The sequence below is a fragment of the Emydura macquarii genome, unplaced genomic scaffold, assembly GCF_026122565.2.
Source record: "Emydura macquarii macquarii isolate MOO-44397 ecotype Brisbane River unplaced genomic scaffold, CSIRO-AGI_Emac_v2 contig_1253, whole genome shotgun sequence".
NCBI lineage: Eukaryota > Metazoa > Chordata > Testudines > Chelidae > Emydura > Emydura macquarii.
The window spans coordinates 42,222,362-42,244,266 of NW_027131390.1; the positions used below are offsets into that span (position 1 = coordinate 42,222,362).

The window sequence follows — 21,905 nt, forward strand, 5'->3', positions numbered from 1 at the left end:
CAAGTAAAAGCCTAGATGTGAAAAGCTGCACCCACAAAAAAATGTGAGTGCACACACCAGTGTACCCACAATTTTTGCATCCTCTGTGGAGAAAAATTTGTATATCCCATTTCATAAAAAATTAAAGGAATCTGTGCTAAGAGGGGAAAGACAATGCAAACTTCACTGGAGCTGATAATGACACATCTATAGTGTACAGTATGTATATCAAAAATACCACTCTATCCAAAATCTTCACGCTTGTATAGCTACTTCACCAGTTATAAGCTACCAGCTTTCAAATTTGGAGCATTTCTCTTTCTAGCCCTGTGTATCCTGAAAAAGTGCAGATGAAGCCGCTAGGCTGTTTTCTACAGCAAGGGTGGGACTGCAAATTTCAGCGTTCGTGGCAACCCTGCACCTCTTTTTCTACCACCTGCTGGAAAAAGAGCGCAGTGGGTATAGATCTGTTCTTAGCTTTTACATTTGCTGCTCTAGTACTAATTAGCATCGCCAGGGCTTGAATTGACAGTTTAACGGTGAATGAACCCAGAGCACTTTGGACTCTGCTGTTGATTGCATTTCCATGAGCTCCTGGAAACCAAACCTTCCCTTCTCCTTGCACTATGAAGGTGGACTCTCCTTAGCCAGCAGCTTCCTCTTTCAGAACTCCAGGCTGCCCACGTGCACGGGATTCCCCTGGATCCTGACGCTTCTTCATGCATTAGGCCTTCTGCTCTCTGTCCTGGAGCACCTGGGACAGAATGCAGGGTTCTGCTTGGCAAGTTGACCCATTCGGCAGGCCTCCCGCCGTTTTGGGATGGGCTTCTGGCCTACAGAGCCGATCAGGCCTGGGTCAGGATATCCTCATGCAGCGTGACGGGATGTCCCAGCTGGCTGCTGCTGGCATTCGTGAAGTTCAGCTTTGGTTCAATCTGGCTTGAATTTCCAGCCACACTACATGGTGCTCCTTCCGCCAGAGGCCTGCACAGGATCTCGATGGACCCAGCCGAAGCTCTTTGAATGCTGGCTGCCTCACTCCCACATGGACGGGAGTGAGAGGTGGTTAGTCGGAAACCAGGGGCGGTAGAAAAAAGAACCAACAAGCCACTAAGCCTGGGGCTAACTGTGGTCCGATTGAATGACTTCGGAGCCCACTTGTCTCCCTGTGCTGCTGTGATCATTTGGACCCTTATATAGACTTTGGAGTATTCTCATGACCCTGCCCTTTCACTCCTCCTCCTCCTCCACGCCTCTCTGCAGACTCCTCTGTGTAGGATGAGGACAGGTGCCTGTGAGAATGACAGGCTATTTCAGCTTGGGGAAATCTGCCCTCAAAGAGAGAGAAGCCAGCCCGTTTACCCCCCAAGCAATAAGCCGTGGGGGGGAGGAAGGGATTGCTTTACTGCTCAGGTTCAGTGTCGACAGCCCGAACCACCTTAACTAGAAACAGGAAGCTGAGAGCCACCAATGGGATCCATGGAGGGGTGGGACCGGCTCAGCTGTGCAGCCCACAGTGTTCCCAGGCCAGGGAAGGGAGATGACATGCCAGCTGCAGCTGGTGTGTGTGTAGTTGCTGTGCCAGGGGCAGCTCGGTGTAGGGAGTGCCCTGGGGAGGGAGTCCCAGGAGTGTGCAAGGGAGCGGCTGGGGGGCCTGCTGTGGAGAAGAGTGGGCCAGATGGCTGAAGCGAGCTACCCCAGCCATCAGGCGGCCAGTCCTGGTTCCCTGCAAAGAGAAGTGCAGAGCGGTGCCAGTCACGGTGCCAACCTCAGTGCCACAGATGGAAATGCAGGTACCGTAAGGAAAGCCAGGCCAGAGTCAGGAGCAGAGGGATTGTGAGAACCATCAAAGCAGCCTCGAGCTGCAGCCTCCCTCCCTCCCTTCATTGCTGCCTGGGGGGGCTGGTCTTTGCAAGGACCTGCTTCCCTGGCAATGAACTGAGGGGGGAAGGGGGAGGGGGACAAAACGCTCTAGAGTCACCCCAGTCTTTTTCTGGGGGCAGGGGTTGTGCTGTGGGAGGCCCAGGGGTGGAAAGCTGCATTGTCTCTTCTGTAAGCGAGGGGATGTTCGGGAAAGCCAGCCATTCAGGTGGCTGTAGGATTTGTACAGGGATTTCCAGATGCCTGTGTGAGCAGCACCACAAAAGGAACTTTGTCAGCCCGGGTTTTGTTCCTCTGCTCTGCTCCCAGTCATCTGTCAGTCTCTTAAGGAAGTACAAGTCCAGGCAGCTTGTGTCTACGTGATCTCTCTCTGTATCTGGGCCTGCATATTCAACGCGGCTTAATTTGTATGAAAGAGGTGCTGAAGCAATTTCTTTACTTTCCTAACTGGCACGGCAAGCCCAGAGGTGCCAGGACTATGAACTGTCATGCCTGAGAGGTGCCCTGGCACAAATTTAAGCTCTGATATTAAGTCACTTTGTTGTTTTCCTTTCTCGAGCTGCCATTTTAAGCCCACCAGTTGCCTCCCAAATTAAATGTGAAAATTCGCGTTGGCAGCTTTCTCCCCAAGGGCCGGTTGGCCACATGAATAAAGGTACCTTGTGTGACACAGTCGTGCTTTTCTAACATGGAGAGGCTCTAAACCTGGGCTATCCTCAGAGCCCTAATAGATTGTCCATACCCCCTGGCTCACATGTTTATTGTATGCTTGCTACAAAGGGCATCACATGTATTTGAAAAATACAGGATCATAGAAGATGAGGGTCGGAAGGGACCTCAGTAGGTCATCTAGTCCCACCCCCTGCTCAAAGCAGGGCCAACCTGGATGAGCCACTTCAGGTCAGATTTTCAAGTACTCAGTGCCCACAACTAGGACCAGGCTATCAAAACAATGGAGCAGCTTCCATTTACCCACCAGATTTTCCAAAGTGCTCTGCACCCAGCAGCTGCGTTGTGACACTCCTGATCACATTTTCAGGAGACCTCTGCACCCAACAGGCATCCGATGTGCTGAGGTCATGGTAAAACCTGACCGTGTATATTGCTGCCTAAATAGGAGCCATGCTCTTGAAAATTCTGGTGTATGAAAATTCTGGCACAGCACAGAAAATCTATGGATTGAAAGTAATTGTGAGATGAGCTAGCTGTGTTATTGCTCCATCCTTAAGGCTGCAACTAGATGTTTCTCTTTCAGTTTTTCTGGAGGTGATCTTGAGTGACAAGTGAGCCACAAAGGTTTCAGAGAAATCCCCAGTTCTTTGGCTGCTTCAGTTAAACCACTTCAAATGAGCCCAACCAGTATGCTAAACTGGTCTACAAATCTTGGGAGAACAGCATCTTGCAACATAGTTTGATAATTGATACATGCAGTCCTGGAAGGGCAGAGTGTGTGAGGACAAAACAACAACCCTTCGTGTGAATATTTTTGGCTTGTACAAAGGCTTATTTTAATTGTGGGTGCAGGATTAGGTCAATTCTTGTTTATTCCAAACCCATTCACCAGGATCAGGAATTGACAGCATGGCTGGTTGTGTCATGGGTTGTCACTGATTGTTGCTCTCCACATCTGCCAACTTTGTGCCTTGTTCAGGAGGGTTTCATGGAACAGCTGCCCAAGCAGCTGCAGGCTTGTTTCTGGAGCAGGGGAGTGGGACTGGGCGCTTGGCACAAGCGTGCTGTGAAAAGGGAGGATCTCTGCGGGAGGGGGAGCTGAGAGACTTTGGTGGCCGGATGAGAAGTCAAGGGGATGTCAGGAGGGTGTGATGGTGGGGAGGGAGAAGGGGCCTGGTTTGACATCTGAGGTAGGGTGACCAGAGGCCCAGGAAAAGCAAGAATCTCTTGTTTTTTCAGGGCTTGATTTGAGCTCCCATTTGGCTTTCCAAAGCAAGGGGACTTTCCCAGGATGCTCAGTTCTCCTAGTGCTGTAACATACCGACGGTCTCTGCCTTGGCTCGCCCTGCTGCCCATGGCACGACCTCTCTGCTCGCTTCTTTGAGCAGGGATGTAGCCTCCCTAAATTCAGGTGGCTCCTCTTCCGGCCGTTGGCCTCCTTGCAGCAGGGAATGGGAGTGAGGCAGGGGAAGAGAAACGGGTGTGGGGCGAGGGTGAAGGAAAAAGGAGAGGCCAGGTGACACAACCAGGGAAACGGGAAGGGGAAAACAATATGCGGAGAGCAAATCCCAGAGCATGGGGCCCCTGCAGAGAGATGCTTGTTCAGAGCATGGCGGCACCTGAAGGTCCCAGCCGCTGGCATGCCCCACTGTGCTGGGCACCGGATGTGCCCAAAATAGGAGATAGTCCCGGCCCAACACACTGGTCCCCTCCCTCACGCCTCCTGTGCCAGCATTCCAGTCAACATGCTGTGACTCTGTGAGGATGAGGTGCCCACCCTGCCTTCCCCCTGTGTGCTGCCCTCTTGTGTTGTCTCTCCCCTGAAGACGCCCCTAGAGCATGGCTCTGAAGCCTCTGTCTGCCATGTGCGTAGGCAACTGGTGCGTGGCACCTTAGAGCTTCAAACTGCCAGTGTAACCCCTTGGGGAGAAAATAACACATTCCCCTGGATGCCACACCACAGAAGAGAGGAGATTTCATAGCTCCAAGTTAGCGCCCTGTCTCCCGGTAGCACAAGCTGTAGCAGGTTCTGCTGTGAACTCCCCGGTTGGATCCCCAGTGCATTGGCCGAGGTGGCAACCGTGACGTTAAATCCACAGGGGAGACTTTTAATCCAGGATTAACGCAGAGGGCCCTTCCTCCAGCGCAGGTCGCAATCTGAAGGAGTGGCTGAGGGAGCAGTTCTGCGACCACCCGCTCGAGCACTGCGAAGACACGCGGCTGCACGACGCAGCCTACGTCGGGGACCTGCAGACTCTGCGGAGCTTGCTGCAGGACGAGAGTTTCCAAAGGTCAGCCTCGCGTCCCTCGCCATTCTCCAGGCACATGCCCTCGTGTTTGGGGTATCAGAAGCACCCACTGCTCGGTGATGGTCAGATGGGGAGCCTGACACAAGCTTCCTTTTGGCAGGGTCCGGGAGATAGAGAAACGGGGCCGGATCCCTGGTGGGTAAATCAGCACAGACAAAGTCCATTCCCTCCCACCTGCATTGACAAGAGAGCAGCTCTTGTCTTCTCAGAGGAGGCTGCTGTCCCATTTGCCACCTGCAGGGGTGTTTGCCCTGGCGGGGATGCTGCGGAGAACTCATTGGCCTGTTTCATGTACAGCAGGTCACAAGATGGCCAGGGTGATAACTTCAGAAGGGGATAGGCTGGGGCGAACAGGCTTAGAAAAATCTAAAATCACCATCAACCGCCCCCGACGTTCTCCATCCTTAGCATGCTGGTTCTGAAAGGGTGAAGGCATCCTGGATCCGGAATGGGCCCTCTGCCACCCCCCGCAGAGTGACAGATCATCTTGTGTAGCAAGTGGGGGAGTGAAGTCTAGTATTGTATCTCCCCCTCCAGTGTCAGGTCTTCTCCTAAGGGGTGGCTGAGAAGTCTGCCCCCCAATGCTAGAAGGCCTGGAGTGTGTAGGGACAGGGGTCTGGCCCATTTCCTACCCCCTGCAGTTCACAGATCAGTCAGCTGACCGGCTCCGCATCCCTGGTTCAGCTGATACCCTGATCCATGCGCTAGGTACCACTGAGCCCCTCATTCCTTTAACACGTGAAGGGTATCCTTGAATTTACAGCCCCGGAGTCTACCATCAGAATCTCCGGGGAATGCAGGGAGGGAAGGGGAGATGACTAGAGGAAAGGCCTACAAGGATACAAAAATTTGGATCTGCATTTGATCCTTATCTGCCAGGATCACTTGCCATCTGACCCACCATCTGCAGTCTCTGTCTTCTAGGTCACCCACACCCGCACGCACCAGCAGCTCTGTGCCCCCCCAATCAGCTGTTTGGAGGCCAGCCCCTCTGTAGCCTCCACCGCTGATCAGCTGTTTGGGGGCCAGCCCCTTCAGGCAGCTGGAAAACAGCTGATCGGCAGCCAGCAGGGGAAGTCCCCACCCCCGGATCTCGAAGGTAGGGAAGCCGGGTCCAAGGCTATGAGCTGCAGACAGCTGCCTCCCCACCTTTGAGATCCTCATCCGATCCACCATCCATCAAAAATGGTCTGCGGCTATCTGTGGATTTGCAGGGCTCTAGAGATGACTGCCTCTCCCCGTGTTTCCAAGTAATCAGCAGTTCCCATGGTGAGCTGAGCACTCTCTCAGCTTTAAATGGGCTGCCTGGCAGGACCCAATGGGCGCTTTGCCCTGGCAGAAATGCCTTCCTTCATTTAAAGTGGCTTCATCTCTGGTCAAAGGCTGCTCCGATAACACCTGAATTTACCCAGACTAATCCCAGGTCAAGCAAATCTCAAGTGAATAATATGTGGTTATAAATATCCAGCCTCTACTTGTGAATACTCTATGGCTCAGCATGGAAATAAACTAACTGAGAAATACAAGTCTACATGTAATGGCAAAACCATGCAAAGGGAATTACAATCAAATATAAAACTGAAACGCCCTATGTTAAAAATTTGGCCAAGTCTCAGTCTGTGGCCATTGGGATATTTAATTAATTTTCCTGCATGGCTGTGTAAACAGCAGAATGACAACTGTAGCCTAAAATTGCCCTTTCAGCAAGAGTCAGAATGAGCCAGCCCTTCTAAGAATGATCTGCTTTTCTCCCTACCAAATTTCCAGGGCATTCCTGTTGTCATTTGGCCCACCAAGTTTTATAAAGTTTCCACCTGTCACCTATTTGTGTCCATCAGCCTCATTTGATTATTATTTATATTACAGCAGAGGTGGAACAGGGGGTGGGGCCCTGGGGGATGAGAAGGGGCAAGGGGCGGGGCCTCAGGGGAAGAGGAGGAGCAGGGGCGGGCCACCGAGGGAGGTGGGGCTCTTGCACATGTCCCGCTTTTGCCTTTTGAAAAGGTGGTCACCCTACTTAGAGGCTCTGTTGTGCCATACAAACCCACATCGAGAGAGACACCCTGCCCCAAAGAATTTACAATATAAGTAGATAAAATGGATTAAGGATGGGAAATAACAAATGGAGTGGGGGGGGGGGGGGAATGAAGTACCATTATTCCCAATTTACAGATGCAAGAACTGAGGCCTGGAGCAGTGAAGTGACTTGAGCAGCAGATAAGAGGCAGAGTTGAGAACACCTGGGTTGCCTAACATCCAAGCGAATGGCCTAGCCACAGAGCTATACTGCCTGACCATTGACACACTGCTGTGTCAGTGCCCACTTGTTCTCTGAGGCCTAGCCTATGTTAGAAAAGTTTTGCTGGCATAGTTATACAGTTCATACAGCATGCTTTTTCTGGGATAGCTTATACCACTTCACTGAGTGAAATAAGCACTTTTATGCCAGTATAGCTGTGTCTACTCTAGGGCTTTTGCCTGCATAAAACTATTGCCAAAAAACCCAGCCCTTTAACTGACATGGGGATTAAAGGATTGGAAAACATGCTTTACAGAGAGAGGCTCAAGGAGCTCAATCTATTTAGCTTCACAAAGCGCAAGCTAAGGGGTGACTTCATTACATTCTAGTCTAAGGATCCATGAGGGGAACAAATTTGATCATGGGATCTTCAGTTTTGCAGGCAAAAGTATAATATGGCCCAACAAATGGAAGTTGAAGCTAAGACAAATTCAGACTAGAAATAAGGTGCATAGTTTTAACAGGGAAGGTAATAATTAGCCATTGGAACAACTTACCAAGGGTTGGGGTTAATTCTCCGTCACTGGCAATTTTTAAACCAGGACGGGTGTTGTTTTAAAAGATCTGTTCGGTTCACTCAAGGAAGTCCTGTGGCCTGTGTTATGCAGGAGGTCAGACTAGATCAGTGGTTCTCAATCTATTGTGGGCCGCATATGCAGCTCTCTGTGACATGTGGGCTGCAGCCACACGATATATATACTGTCTGTATGACCCTGAGGATGTCACATGGGTCGCAGCTGTGCACCGATTGGGCCGCAAGCAAGCAAGGTGGGTTGAGAGCCACTGGACTAAATCATAGCAGATTAGGGTTTGAAGGGGCCTCAGAAGTCATCTAGTCCAACCAAAGCAGGACCAACCCCAATTAAATCATCCCCGCCAGGGCTTTGTCAAGCCAAGCCTTAAAAACCTCTAAGGATGGAGATTCTACCACTTCACTTGGTAACCCATTCCAGTGCTTCACCACATTCCTAGTCAAAAAGTTTTTCCTAATATCCAACCTAGACCTCCCCCCACTGCAACTTGAGACCCTTGCTCCTAGTTCTGTCATCTACTACCACTGAGAACAGCCTAGCTCCATCCTCCCTGGAACCTCCTTTCAGGTAGTTAAAGGCTGCTATCAAATCCCCCCTCATTCTTCTCTTCTGCAGACTAAACAAGCCTAGTTCCCTCAGCCTCTCCTTATAAGTCTTGTGCTCCAGTCCCCTAATCATTTTTGTTGCCCTCCTCTGGACTCTTTCCAATTTGTCCACATCCTTCCTGTAGTGGGGGTCCCAAAACTGGACACAGTACTCCAAATGGCCCTCACCAATGCCGATTAGATGGGGAATAATCACTTCTCTTGATCTGCTGGCAATGCTCCTACTAATGCAGCCCAATATGCCGCTAGCCTTCTTGGCAATAAAGAAGGCTAAGATGATAAAAAGATCATAGAGATCCCTTCTGGCCTTGGAATCTTTGCATCCATGACACTGCTATACTAGCAAACGTGTCTCGGGTAGACCTGACCTTAGTTACTAACCCTTCCCTGCCTTCCTCCTCTCCCCTTCTCCTTCTCTTGCACTTCTGGCACAATCATACTGTCCCCATCTTAGCTAATCCCTCCAGGTGCAGCCCGGTGTGTGCTCGGCTGCTTCTTGCCTTTACAATGCCTAGCAGTTGGGGGGAAAAAAACCTATTTAGGATGTGTTGGTGCTCGTAAAGCTGGTTGGTGAATGACACCTTTGCTAGTGGAATTGCATTTCGTTTTCACTCTTGAAAATATAATATCGCACAGGAAGCAGAAGTGCAAAATCCTCTTTGCAGAGACAGATCTTTGCTCCTTCTTTGAGTGGGGAGGGTGCTCTTGTGCGTAAATCACTAAGCTGGAACCCAGATGATCTGTCTTCAGCTCCCAATTCATTGCTCTGTGCCTCACTTCCCCATCAGTACAATGGGGCTAATAATCCTTCCTTTGCCTATTTAGGTTGTAAGTTTGTTGGAGCAGGTGCTCTCCCGTCTAGGTCCTACCATAATAAAAGTAATAGATGGGAATCCAAGAGACAAGGGACCTACACCATCCCTCTGACTGACTCACTGTGTTCCTTTCTGGATCTGGGGGGGCGGGGAGGCAGGGTGGTATCCCAGCAGAAGCCGTGTGCGTTCACTGATAATGCTGATCTGTTGCCTCACTTGCTCAGCCGAATCAACGAGAAGTCCGTGTGGTGCTGCGGCTGGCTGCCCTGCACCCCGCTGCGCATCGCTGCCACCGCAGGCCATGGCAACTGCGTGGATTTCCTCCTCCAGAAAGGGGCGGAGATCGACCTGGTGGACGTGAAGGGGCAGACAGCCCTCTACGTGGCCGTGGTGAATGGGCACCTGGAGTGCGCCCAAATCCTACTGGAGGCTGGCGCAGACCCCAACGGGAGCCGTCACCACCGCAGCACCCCTGTGTACCACACCTCCCGCGTAGGTAGGGCAGACATCCTGCGAGAGCTGATCAGGTAAGTACAGTCTGTCACCTTAACCTTCCTGATCAGGGTCTGCCTGTGTGGTGCCATGGATTTGATGCAGCACTCATAGCCAGCGAGAAAGGGAGAGTGGCCTGCATGTCTCCTAACCTTCCTTGGCCTCCTTCTCGACCCCTCATTTTCCCCCGGCTCCTTCCCCTCACAGTGGAAATGTATCCTGCTCTCCTCTAGCCTCCCAAACTCTCCCTTAGTCCTGCCTTCCCTGTCTCCCCCTGTTTATCTTCAAACTCATTGAATGCACCGTCTACAACAGTGCAATCTCCATGGTGGGGCCTGGCGATCCAGCTTCCAACCGCTCCCCTCCAGTGCTGCTGCTTTCACTAGGTCAGTCCCCTCTTTGGATCCCTCCGCCACCTTCCCATCTGCCATCATGTTAGTTTTAAGCCACACGCCACCACCTTCGAAGCACTGCACCTGACTCATATATAAATCATCTATTGTCATTCTGCTTTACCAACCTTTTTCTGTCCTGTCAAACCTGAGCTCTTTAAACAGGGACTGTCCTTTCTTGGGAGTTTGGAAGGTTATACAAACACATTGTATAAGTAAATACCATAATATTACACTTAACATTGCCCCAAAATAAATAGCACTAATATTAGCATAGGGTTGTGAGTGTGTTAGTCTCCCAGGGCCAGAGAATTGAAGCATAGCAAGTGGGAAGGTGGTGCTGGAAGGGGCATGCCATATAGCTGGTATGACTCACTGAAGAGTAGAGCTGATCGAAACTGACAATTTCTGTTCCCCAGGATAGTTGATGTTTCCGAATTTGGTTGTGCGCCAAACAGGAATGAAGGCAAATCTTCCAGACATTTCCCAGGGGGCGAAAAGTAAAAATAAAATGTTGGGAAAATGTTGTTTGTGAACAATTTCAAAGTTTCCTTTTTATTTTTTATTTTTTGTTTTTTGTTTTTGATGGCTTATGAAATTTCACAACATGTCAGTCGCAGGGCCTGATACGACATGTCACACACGTGGCTCCTAATGTCCTGGTATGGCCCAACCCGTGAGATGATGAACTACTACTGCCATGATATTACCTAGTTCGATACGCTAGGATAGCCAAAATATTTTATTTGATTTTTAAAAACAGGCAGGGCAGCCACTGCTTTGTGCTGCCTGAAACATCTTACCCTCTTATCTGGATCAGAGTGTCCCTTACTTGTAAGGGAACAGTTTGACTCCTTGAATAAGAAAAAATAAATTACGATAAACATTCAGGGCTAGACTCAAAAAGGATGTCAGTGCCTAAGTGCTACGTTAGGTGCCTAAATCTCAGAATCAGGCCCTGCAGGGCGTCACAAACTCTGCTCAGTTGCTGCCAAACTCTGTAAGTGTCTAACGGGGGAAGAAAAGGCTTCCTGAGCCTAACTCGCCTGTGGGGCCTGATCTGACATGCATGCTCAGAGCTTGCCTTCTGTACCAGGCCTCCACAGACGGGATTACACACAACTGCTGTGGCTGGGGAGGCCCTCCCTGTCATTTTTAGTTCAGAGGTTAGGGCACACACCTGGGATGCAGGAGACCCCCTAGTTCAAGTACTAGCTTTGCCTGAGGGGGAGAAGGGATTTGAACAGGGCTTTGGCATGTCTCAGGTGAACCTTCAAACAACTGGGCCAAGGAATAATCTGATGTGGGGCTCCCTGGTTCTCTCCTGTTGAAACTGCTCCACTGTGAATCAATAATGAAAGAATTGTTAGGCGAGAGAGCAAGAGCATGTTTGAGAATGACTCCAGAGCTTGGTGGTTGGGGCCCTCACCCGGGAAATCTGGATTCACTACCCAATATCCAATACCTGCTCCAGAACCTATTAAAAATAACAGTACTCCCCCCTCCCTGCCTATATCCAAAATAGCATAGGCACCGACTGCTAAGAAAGGGTTTGTAGCTGAGAATCCAAAGCATTGTCCAACAGAAAGCTGTTTTGACTTCTAGTTTCTGACCAGTTCTAATGAAAAGTGTTGGTACAGAAAATTACAAACCAGCCTATCAGCTGAGAAATTAGGTGCCAACATCTGTTTTTGGGGGAGCTTGAAGTTTCTTTTGTAAGGCCAATAAAACCAAAATAAATCCGGGGCAAAGACTTCTGGTCCATGTGCAAAGCATGTCAATAAAATAGGACATTTAATCATAATAACGATAGATGAAGATCTTTGATTTCTCTGTACAATGCCTTTTTATGTTCCTAGAAATTGTGTCCAATGCACCAGGTCCAAACTTTCTACACACAGGTGCCTATGTTTAGGCTCCTAAACCTGTATTTAGACACCTGGATAAGTGGTCTGATTGTCAAAGGACCACCCTGTAGCTCCCATTGATTTTACTGGGATCGAAGGTGCACAGCACGTTTGAAAATCAGGATGTTTATTTAAATGACTTGGGATCTGTCTTTATGGCAGAGTTAAGTGGAATGATCAGCACCTGAACTGGCCCCTCCTGGATGTGAGCCGCCACACCCGATCTACCGTGTCTTAACTGGCACTGCTCTCCCTATGAGAGCAGCTGAGATTTCTGGGACAGGGCCCAGGGTTCTTTGTGCTGCCATCAGCTGAGCCACTCTGATTCTTTCCCAGTGAATCATGGGAGAACTTTTCTATTCTTCTGGGTATACAAGGGGAATTGTAGGAAGGCATTGGAGGACTATCAGCACTGAAGAGACTTAGCCTGTGTCCTTACTGCAAAGTGGGCGGGATACAAACCCAAGAGAAGGCCTCAGTTAGGCTGCCTTTGGCCTAGACAAGACCGCTAATCTGTGCTGAAAGCACCACAAATGTTAGCTGGGAGGGCTTGTATGTGTCAGGAAAAGGGGACTAGGGGCAACACCAGAGTAAAAGCCCACTCAGCTCTTCGGCTCTGCAGTGAAGTGGATTTGGGAGCCCAGCTTTTCGAAAATCATGGTCCTAGCTCATTATAGGCCCATTGAAGTCACAGGGGCATAGGATCAGATCTATGGACTACCTTGTCCAGTATCCTGTCTCCAGCAGTGGCCCATCCCAGCTGCTTCCAGTGCAAGAAGCCCTAGAGTAGGCTGCCCACCCCTGTGAAGTTTCCTTCTAACCCCCAGCACTTTGAGGTTGGCTTAAACCCTCAAGCAGGAGGATTGATTGCCTCTGACTGCATTTTGCACTGGGCCCTCGAAACTTGAATTTTCTCATCTGTTGCATGTGTACGTCAGTATAAACCCACTAGCTACATTCCAGAGAAGCTCTCTCAGTATATTTGCTAACACAGTACAAAATAAATGATATTTCAGCACATGGAGTTGATGTATTGATTTATAGGTCTATGTCTAATGACACCTTGCCAGCAATATTAAAAGCAAGATTTTGGAAAATTTTCAGGATTAAAAATTAACTGGAGTTTGTCCAATATCTTTTTATTAGGCAATGTTTCTCCCAAGGCCTCTAAGTTAATACCAAATTGTCATCTTGCCCAAGATTTCATAGATCTATTCAGAATTGCTTACTTTAAAACACAGTCCTCTTTTACAGAGCTCAGTAGATCGTTAAAAAATATTGATCTAAATTACTCCTTTCCTTGACAGAGTAAATGTAATAAAATGAACATTTTTTTTACCAAGATGTGATTACACTTTTCAAAATATTCCTGTTAAAATACCCACGATATTCTTCAAAAAAATTTCCGAGTTAATTATCAGTTAATGAGAGTGTTCCTGTTAACATTATACACACTTGCCATTGATTCTACTGGATTTGGTTTTTTAAATCATATGATTTACACAATTACAGTTCCTGAAGTCCTGTGACCTGCTACAATTGCTGAATCAGAATACCAAGCAAAAAGCAGGAGCTTCTAGGACATTATATGTAAATTTTATCCATTAATAGTAAATACACACGTAGCTATGCAATGGCAATCCATTTTATAGTAAGACTTTGGTGGAAATTACATGGCTGTCAAATAGATAACTTTCCTAACAGCCTGCTACATAATCATCCTGTGATAGGATATTGCAGCATCTTTCTAGCCTAACTGAGGGCAGAGCCAGGAGATAAGGACATATATATTCTGCTTATGCCATTAAGAGCTGGATAAAACTGACAAAGTCATGGGGAATTGTATCTATACTTACAAAATTTTAACAAATTTGACTAATTTTGTTTTATAAAGCATAAGTTAGCAGAGTGGTCAGAAAATAGCTTTTTTCACAGAAAAATTTTGCCCTCCTCAATGGGTGGTGCATTATGAGAGATGTAGTCTGGCCTATGGAAGAAAACGGGGCATGAGGAAACCGAACTACAGCTGCCATGAGGCATTGTGGCAGCAAATCCAAATAAAAATATTTGCATTTTTGACCAGAAGATTTTGGTTTTCAGCCAATTGGGTTTTTGACAAAAAAATCAAACACTTCAGTGGAATGCAGAGATTTTTTGCCAAAAATTTCATTTAATTGAAAAGCCAATTTTCCATTGCAAAGCAATTTCAAGAGAGAAATTTTGACCAGCCCTACTAACTAGCAAAAGAAACCAATCCTGCAGGCCTTAGTCATGGGAGGAGTCCCATGGCTTGGGCTCTGAACCTTTCCCACTTATGGCCCCAATTCAGCAAAGAGCATTGAAAACCTCTTTGAGAGGGGACAATCTCTGTAGAGAGCTGCTGTTCTGTGGCTTCTTTCTCCTTTCTCTTAGCTTAAGCCTTGGCTCAGGGAAGCTGAGCAGATGCGTTATGACTATGGAGGAGTCACAGACCACTTTGCAGTGTGGGGGATGTTACCACATAGGGTCCTGTCCTTTCCATGCATGCCCACAGCCACCTCTCGGTCATCCTCTGAGGTCTTGGTCTCTGTGCCGTGGAGGAGCACGGATAAATATGCATAAAGTGCCAAATTCAGTGCTTGGGTGTGCTTGAATGGACCCTGATCTCAAATAATTCTGCACATGCTTGTCTTCAATGGGACCATTCGTCTCTTTAAAGTTAAAGCACACGGATAAGCATTTGCAGCAGCCAGGCCAGAAGTGCTATTGACTTCAGTCAGAGCTTCGTAAAGAGTTAGACAGAATTTGGCCCAAAATGTTTTCCCTATTTGTTTTATTAACTGGAAAGTGGAATCCTACAATATCCAGAAAAGCAGAAAAGCCTCATTCTCTGAATGCTTGGATTACAAATCCAAGAGAGTTATTGCTCATTGGAAGAGCACTTTATTACTCTAAAGGGAAAGCATGACACTTCTACTCCATCCAGAATCCATCCTTGGATGTTGCAAAAGAGCAATTAAAAATGGCTAAAATAGGCTGGATCCTTCTTCCCCACATCCTGATGTTTTTAACATTTACGGTATGTAAAACAGGTGCAGTTGCAGCATTTCAGAAGCAATGTGCTGCCTGTACTGGATGGATATGTACAATACTATATATAGCATACATTGCTATTCTTATTTTTCAGTCACATATGATATTAGTTTTTAAAGTTAAATATTTTTAAAGGGAGCAAATATTCTGCGATGCAGTTTCTTCTAAAAGGAAAAAGTCCTCTTGTATTTTCTGTTCATTCCACTCAGTTACACATGCAAAATGTACAGTTCCGTGCCTCATACAATCAAATTAGCATAACAACATAGGTTCTAAACACTTAGGGTGAGATTTTCAAAAGCACTCAGTATGGGATTATTTGCTATTTTTGAAATCTATTGAGTTAAGAATGCTTTTGAGAATCAGAGCCTTAAATTGTATTGTTCCATTGTATCTAGAGTTGGGTGAAAGGTTTAGATAAAACCTTTTGCTGAAAAATGCAGATTTGAGACATTTTCTGAATTTGTGTCAAATTCACCAAATTGTTTTGGTCAAAAACAAACAGGAAAAAAAAATCAACAAAAATCAAAATGTTTTGCCATTTCTAAACAAATCATTTTGCTTCAACTTCTTGTTTTGAATTTTACTTCTATTTTATTTAAAAAAAGGTTTAATAAAACCTTAAACTAAACAAAACTTTAGTTAGCAGGGTTGGTCAAAACATTTAGTTTAGCTTTGAGTCTTTTGATCTCCAAATTACTTTTTATATTATTATTTTTTCGTTTGCGGAAAAATTTAAACCATTTCATCAAAAGGATCTTTAAGAAAAATTTTTTTGGGTGTAGCTGGTAAACTGGAAAATCAGTTATTTACATAGCTCTGATTATAACCTCTGGGTGAATGGGTGAGGCAGTTCCTACTCTGTTCCTGATCCACAGTATGTGAGTCTGTTACAGCCCTCCTGAAAAAAAATGTTGGTAGTTTAGTGCATGCAATAGCAACTTGTGCCTTCAACTCTGAAGATTCATGGTTCATCTCTGGTGCGTTGGCCAAGATGCCAGCTGCCAAACCATAATAAACCCCCTGCAGCTAATTGAATATATGTTAAATGTAATCTATAATACAGTATCTCATAATATTTAATTCTAGGGTAATACAATACAGATGGCTGTCAGGGAATGGCTGACTAACTGACATAATTATTTTATATGTTCCCAATTTGCTGCAAGCTTGGAATTTGGTACATCTATTTAGCATAAGCTGCTGAGTACAGGGGAAAAGTCCTGGATTTGACATTAACTTTGGATTTCCACTGTTCAAGCTCCCACTGAAGTGAGAATCTTGAAATTTGTTACACTCCTCCGTTTAACGCAGGTTTGTGTTTCAGCTCCCTTCGTTCTTTGCAAAAGTTGGATCGATTGCTCTAATGCATTAACTGCTCATCTTCTCCCAGGTGGGGAAGTTGTTTTAATGCCTATTCAACATCCAGTCATTGAGGAGCTGAGTTATTTGGACACCCCCAGCCAAACCATTGGCGGTGGATTTTACACACAGGTCATTCAGGGCGGAGTATTCCGTTACTCCGAGATGATGCTCAGTGTGGCTGTTATGACGTTATGAAAACGTCTCTAAGTCACATCTCCACCTTCCTGATCCTGGGGACTAAAACCCACCGGAGTGGCCATAGCAACCACTGGGCTAGTTGAGGAGTGGCCGGCGCACCATACACTGTGGTCATCTCCCCAACACAGCCAGTCCCTGTCTCTGTATGTAGGGGAGGGAAGGGGCAGTGTGTTGGCAGTCAGTCCAGAGTGCCCCGACTTTCAGGAGCCTAAATTTACCCCTGTAATTTAAGTCCACGTTTAACTCAAGCCACCTGGTTTGTCCCTGCAACTCATTAATCCTTCACAGGGTTGTTTAGGGCCACATTACAGCCTCTACTGCCACTGTTCTGCTTTGGTGTCAAGGAAACCCTTGTTCCTGGGAAGGGGTTAAAGCTGGCAAAGCTGTCTCTAGTCCTCCTACTCCTGCAAGCGGTTGCCTTGCACCTTCCTCAGGGCCAACTTTGGCTCAAAAAAGTGTGGCCTGGTTTGTTTAGAAAGTGCGGTGTGCCACCATACTTACATGGCCAGGTAGTAACTCTGAGGAGAGGAAGGCCGGCTCCGTGGTTAGCTTCAATTTCCCACTCCACCACAGACTTTGTGTGCACCTGCATCCAGGTAATTTGAGTCTCTCAGGTCCCACCTATGTGACTGGGATAATCTCACTGCCCTCCCCCATGCGGGGCGAGTGAGGATAAAATGCCTTTGTGTCAAGCTGGCTTTTGTTTTTCACGCTCAGGTATGGAGCTGATGTGGACGTCAACCATCACTTGCCCTCACAGCTCCCCAGCCCTTCCTCTCGCCCGCTCACTTCCTTGGTGGTCTGCCCTCTGTACATCAGCGCGGCCTATCACAACCTCCAGTGCTTCAAGCTGCTGCTCCAGGCCGGCGCCAACCCTGATTTTAACTGCTGCGGCCCCGTCAACATCCAGGGCTTCTCCAGGGGCTCCCCCATCTGTGTGATGGACGCTGTCTTGAGACATGGCTGTGAGCCGGCCTTCGTCACCCTCTTGATTGACTTTGGAGCCAACTTGAACCTAGTGAAGTCAGAGGCCCTGGGTGTGGAAGCGACTGGAAGGGTCAAAGTCAACCCAGAAGCCTTGCAGGTGTTCAAAGAAGCCAGGAGTAAGTGGAAGGCACATCCCTGGCATTGACTTGCTAGTGCTGCAAAGAGAGAAGCACAGCAAACGGTCTTCCTTGAGCAGTAGGGCTTGTAGCTAGAGCTGACTAAAAGCCATCCAGAGCCTTGGGCACCCCCCATGGGTCCCTCATTGCCCCATCCCCATGTCGTGGCCCTGCCCTGGAGTGTGGCTCTGCAGAGGTAAGATCTATAGGGCAGGCCGCATCTCTTGGGGCTGCTGTTTCACGCTGTCTGCAAACTCAGGGAGGCCTCAGTTACACTTGAGTGATGTTTCCAGCTTTATGAGTCCACCAGGGCTAGAAACATAACTTTGAAAACATAGGAGCTGAAATTCTGATTTCATCGTCAAGGCCTGAACCTCTAGTGCCTATCTGGCCGTGGCTATAGCTCACCTGACTGTAGGGGCCAGCTGGCATAGTGTCACCAATTGCAAAATAGCAGAGGAGCAGTGGTGGCAGGAAGCAGGAGCAGGGGTGGGAGGAGCAAACGAGTGGTCCCAGAGGAAGAGCTGAAGACATGGCCCTCTTGAAAAGTAGCAACTAAAGGGTTAAGGAAGAAGCAAATGGAACTAAAACCCCCACTCTGAACCTTGTTGGAGTTTGGATTTTTAACACAACGCGAAAGCCGTTGCACATCGGGAGTCCCCCAGGACAAAGAGGCCTTTCTCGCTGGACTCTTGGCCCGGCCGAAAGCAGGCATTTTTGTGGGATGACCTGGTTTGAAGTGAGTTTTCCATCCTGAATTTGAGACCAAAGAGGTCTGAATGGGATTCAGTCTGTGGGAAAGCTTTTCAGGTCTGAACATTTCTCCCATAAACCGCAACTGAAGGTGAGAGGCCCACTAGGATAACAGCTCCCTGTCCTGTGTGATGTCCATTAAACCCCTGCTTAGCAGGCGGAGAGGTCAGGGTGCCCTGCTCACTTCATGGGAAGGTGGAGAGGCCAGGGAAGGGGCAGCTGGTTTGCAGGGCATCACTGCGGAAAGATCGTAAGTAGAGTTCCGAGCCGTACACAGTGTTAATTGTTTTTATTTGCTGGGGGATGCACAATTCAAAAAGAAAATGTGTGTAACTTTAAAGCAAAATGACTCGACTGGTGCGAAACATTTAGGGGAACTGGAAATTTCCCCTTATAAATAAAGAGCCAGGCGTAAATTGGCGTAGCGCCATCGACTTCATTAGCATCATGCTACTTTATTGCAGCTGAGGATCTGATCCAGAGTCCTTAGTGTCAAACATGGTCCTGCTTGCTCTGCCTTCTCCACAGCACAGGCTGCAAAGTAGTGATAAGCAATTGGTACTGAGCTTTTGCAAAGTGTGCCTGATCATTGCAAGAATTAGCATTGAATTTCTATTATGGTCTAGGACAAGGGGTTGGGGGAGGGAGTCGATCCCTGGGGGTGTAAATCAGCGTAGTGCCACTGAAGTTGTTAGTGCTATGGCAATTTACACCAAATGGAGATCTGGCCCAGTGCAATTTACATCTGCTCTTTTATTCCATTCTCTCTTCCCCTTTGTTATTTTGATTGCAGGCTGCCCCCAGAGCTTGTTGTCTTTGTGCCGTGTGGCCGTGCGGAGAATACTTGGCAAATACCGTCTGCATCTGATGAGTGCTCTTCCAGTCCCAGACCCTATCAAACAATTTTTACTTCATGAACAGAGTTAGAATGCAACCAGCAGTTTTGGGGACAGTTTGCCGTAAGAAATGAGTGATCTGATGAAAACAGGTGCCAATCCCCCCCCGGTCCTGTTCTGAAATATATCCTATGGTTATTTGCATTAGGCTATTTGTTTTGACACTACCTCCGTTACCGCTACATGTAACTTGCAGCTTGGCTTTTAGCAACACTACTGTATGCTGAACACTTGTCTATACTCAAGCAGTGGGCTTTTATCTGTCTGTAACATGCAAAATATAGTCCCTGACCTCATAAATAATGGGTGTGTTACAACAGTACCATTCCCTTATCCTCTCATGCTTCAGATGTCCTTACTTGGACCTCGCTTCCTTAAGGAGCTGACAATTGCTACTGTGCACATGGCAAGTTGATGTGTTTTGATCTGCTGTATGTCTCATTCTGGTTTGAATGCATTGAGTTTCTTGCCTGGTGCCATGTGTTCCTTGGAGAACATGAAGTTGCATATGTGTGCCTAGCTGTTCCAAGGTAGCAGCAGAGTCCCAGGCCACATCACTTGGCTTTCATTGTCTAGAAAATTGTGGTTTAGAAATTAGGGTTGGTTCTGCTTTGAGCAGGGGGTTGGACTAGATGACCTCCTGAGGCCCCTTCCAACCCTAATCATCTCTGATTCTATGAAATTCCAAGATGGACTACTAAAAGGCTATGAAATAGCTGGCCTGCCTGAGCAATTTCAGGTGTCCTCAAAACACTCTCAGGTATGATATGGTGTCCTGACCTACCTGCTACCAAAAACGTATAGGTTGGGGTGGGCTACCAGAAAAACAGGTCTCCAAATATATAGCTGCCTGGGACTGGACCAACTATAGCAATCACTGCCATGGCATGAAGGAGCAAATCCATAAGAGAGAAGGAAAGCACGTGGTTTCTTCATGGGACGGTGGAGAAAGCACATAGCGGTGTGATGTGTGGTCACGACGTCAGTGTGACTCTGCAGGTGGCACGCTCGTCTGTGAGCTGTGAAGGGGCCAGGCTAAGGTTGTACTCAGATGCTATAGTCCAATCCTTTGTGAATGTGGTACCTCTCAGTCTTCTAATGAGGCATTCAACTAAAGTTTCCAATGTCCATGGTCCACCTAAAAAGTCCCATCAGACTTCTCAAAAAGACCATGTTCTGCCAAATAGCTCTATTCACCATATCGCTGGCTCAGATATCTGAGGATGAATGGGAGTGATCGTTCAATAAATAACATGCCAAATGTACTTGTGATGTCACTATGCTACTGGTAATTAACTCCATGCGTGTAAATTGCCATGGGGCTAAGAAAGAAACTCCACCAAACCAAATACTAGCCTGCCCTCATTGCTTAGAGACATGCTGACCACCCGAAAATCTTACCGCTGTTCCAACAATCATGTAGACAGTTATTGATGGAGAGGCTTCAGCAGTTGGTGAAGCGTGGCACATAGGCACGTTACTACCACCCTTCGCCACGCATCCTGTGTCAGCATCATGATCTAATAAAATGGTCCAGAATCTTTGTTATGTTTCCTGCTTCTGCTGCTGAGGGGACCATTTCTTGGGGTGTCGGGGTGACCGAGCTGTTTGGTTTCATCTTGAATAAAGAGTTAGTAACGCTGCACTCAATAGAAGCATGCTGGGAAGTTCTGCCAAGACTCCCTTTGTTTCTCTTGTCTCTGTTAATTATTATTGTTTGTGGCAGTAATGCCTAGAGGGCTCCAATCATAGACCACGGCCCCACTGTGTTCGGCCCAGTACAACCAGTGAACTGATAGTTCTTGCCTTTCCTATGCTCTGCAGGGTGATGTTTTGAAAACAGATAGGACAGCCCTGTCCCACTGAGCCCTGCAGTCTGTGCTAAGCAGCAAAGTGGCAAGGTTTGCAGTCCCTTCTCACTTTTACTCATTCAGTTAGATGTTGATTTCTATATAATTTATTTCTGTATGTGCTTTGGGCGAGCTGCTGTGCAGCATCTCTCAGACCGCAGCACCAAAGCTGCAGCCAAAAGGAAGGGGTAGCTTTTAAACCACCTTTGTGCCCTCCCAACCCTGGGCATTGCAGGGGCTGGAGAGGCCCCCTGTGTAATGTGGACAGTCCCAGGGCCTAAATTGCAGTGGTCTCTTGGGGTCCAGCACCATACAGGGAATTGCCTGGAACCTGTGGCATGCACCATCCCCCGCAACACAGCTCCCCAGTCCTCTGCACACCCCCTTCCCCAGGTGTTGTGAAGGGTCCTTGAAATGCAGCCTTACAGTTGTCATCTGCAGTGCCTGTGCCAGAGAAATCCTCCCTTGGATGGCTACAGTGCTTTTACTCTGATCCAGCCCTTTTATCCAGGGTAAAGGGGCCGAGGAGATCATTCTTTTGCTTGAGTGCCTGCTGTTAAATATTTTTAGAGTTGGCTGAGGAGTGTGAAAGACAGAGAGCGAGAAAGATGCATAGGTCTTGGTGCTAATTTAAATAATGTTCTTTCTCCATAGCTAGTCCAGTGATTGATGCAGAACAGTTGCTCAACTCCTACTCCCTGCCACTTCTCATCAACCAGGATCTAGGACTGAAAGGGACCTCGAGAGATTTTCAGTCCAGTCCCCTGCACTGAGACAGGACTAA

The 21,905-nt window shown here is 47.7% G+C and overlaps 1 protein-coding gene across 1 annotated transcript; it reads left to right on the forward strand.

Moving 5' to 3' along the window:
- The first annotated feature begins 1,564 nt into the window (after positions 1 to 1,564).
- ASB1 (ankyrin repeat and SOCS box containing 1) lies at positions 1,565 to 21,306 on the forward strand. Its single transcript, XM_067548625.1, has 5 exons — positions 1,565 to 1,772; positions 4,682 to 4,823; positions 9,318 to 9,620; positions 17,237 to 17,622; positions 19,169 to 21,306. The coding sequence occupies exons 1-5, from the start codon at positions 1,658 to 1,660 to the stop codon at positions 19,300 to 19,302; spliced, it is 1,080 nt and encodes a 359-aa protein (XP_067404726.1). The 5' UTR covers positions 1,565 to 1,657; the 3' UTR covers positions 19,303 to 21,306.
- The last annotated feature ends 599 nt before the right edge of the window (positions 21,307 to 21,905 follow it).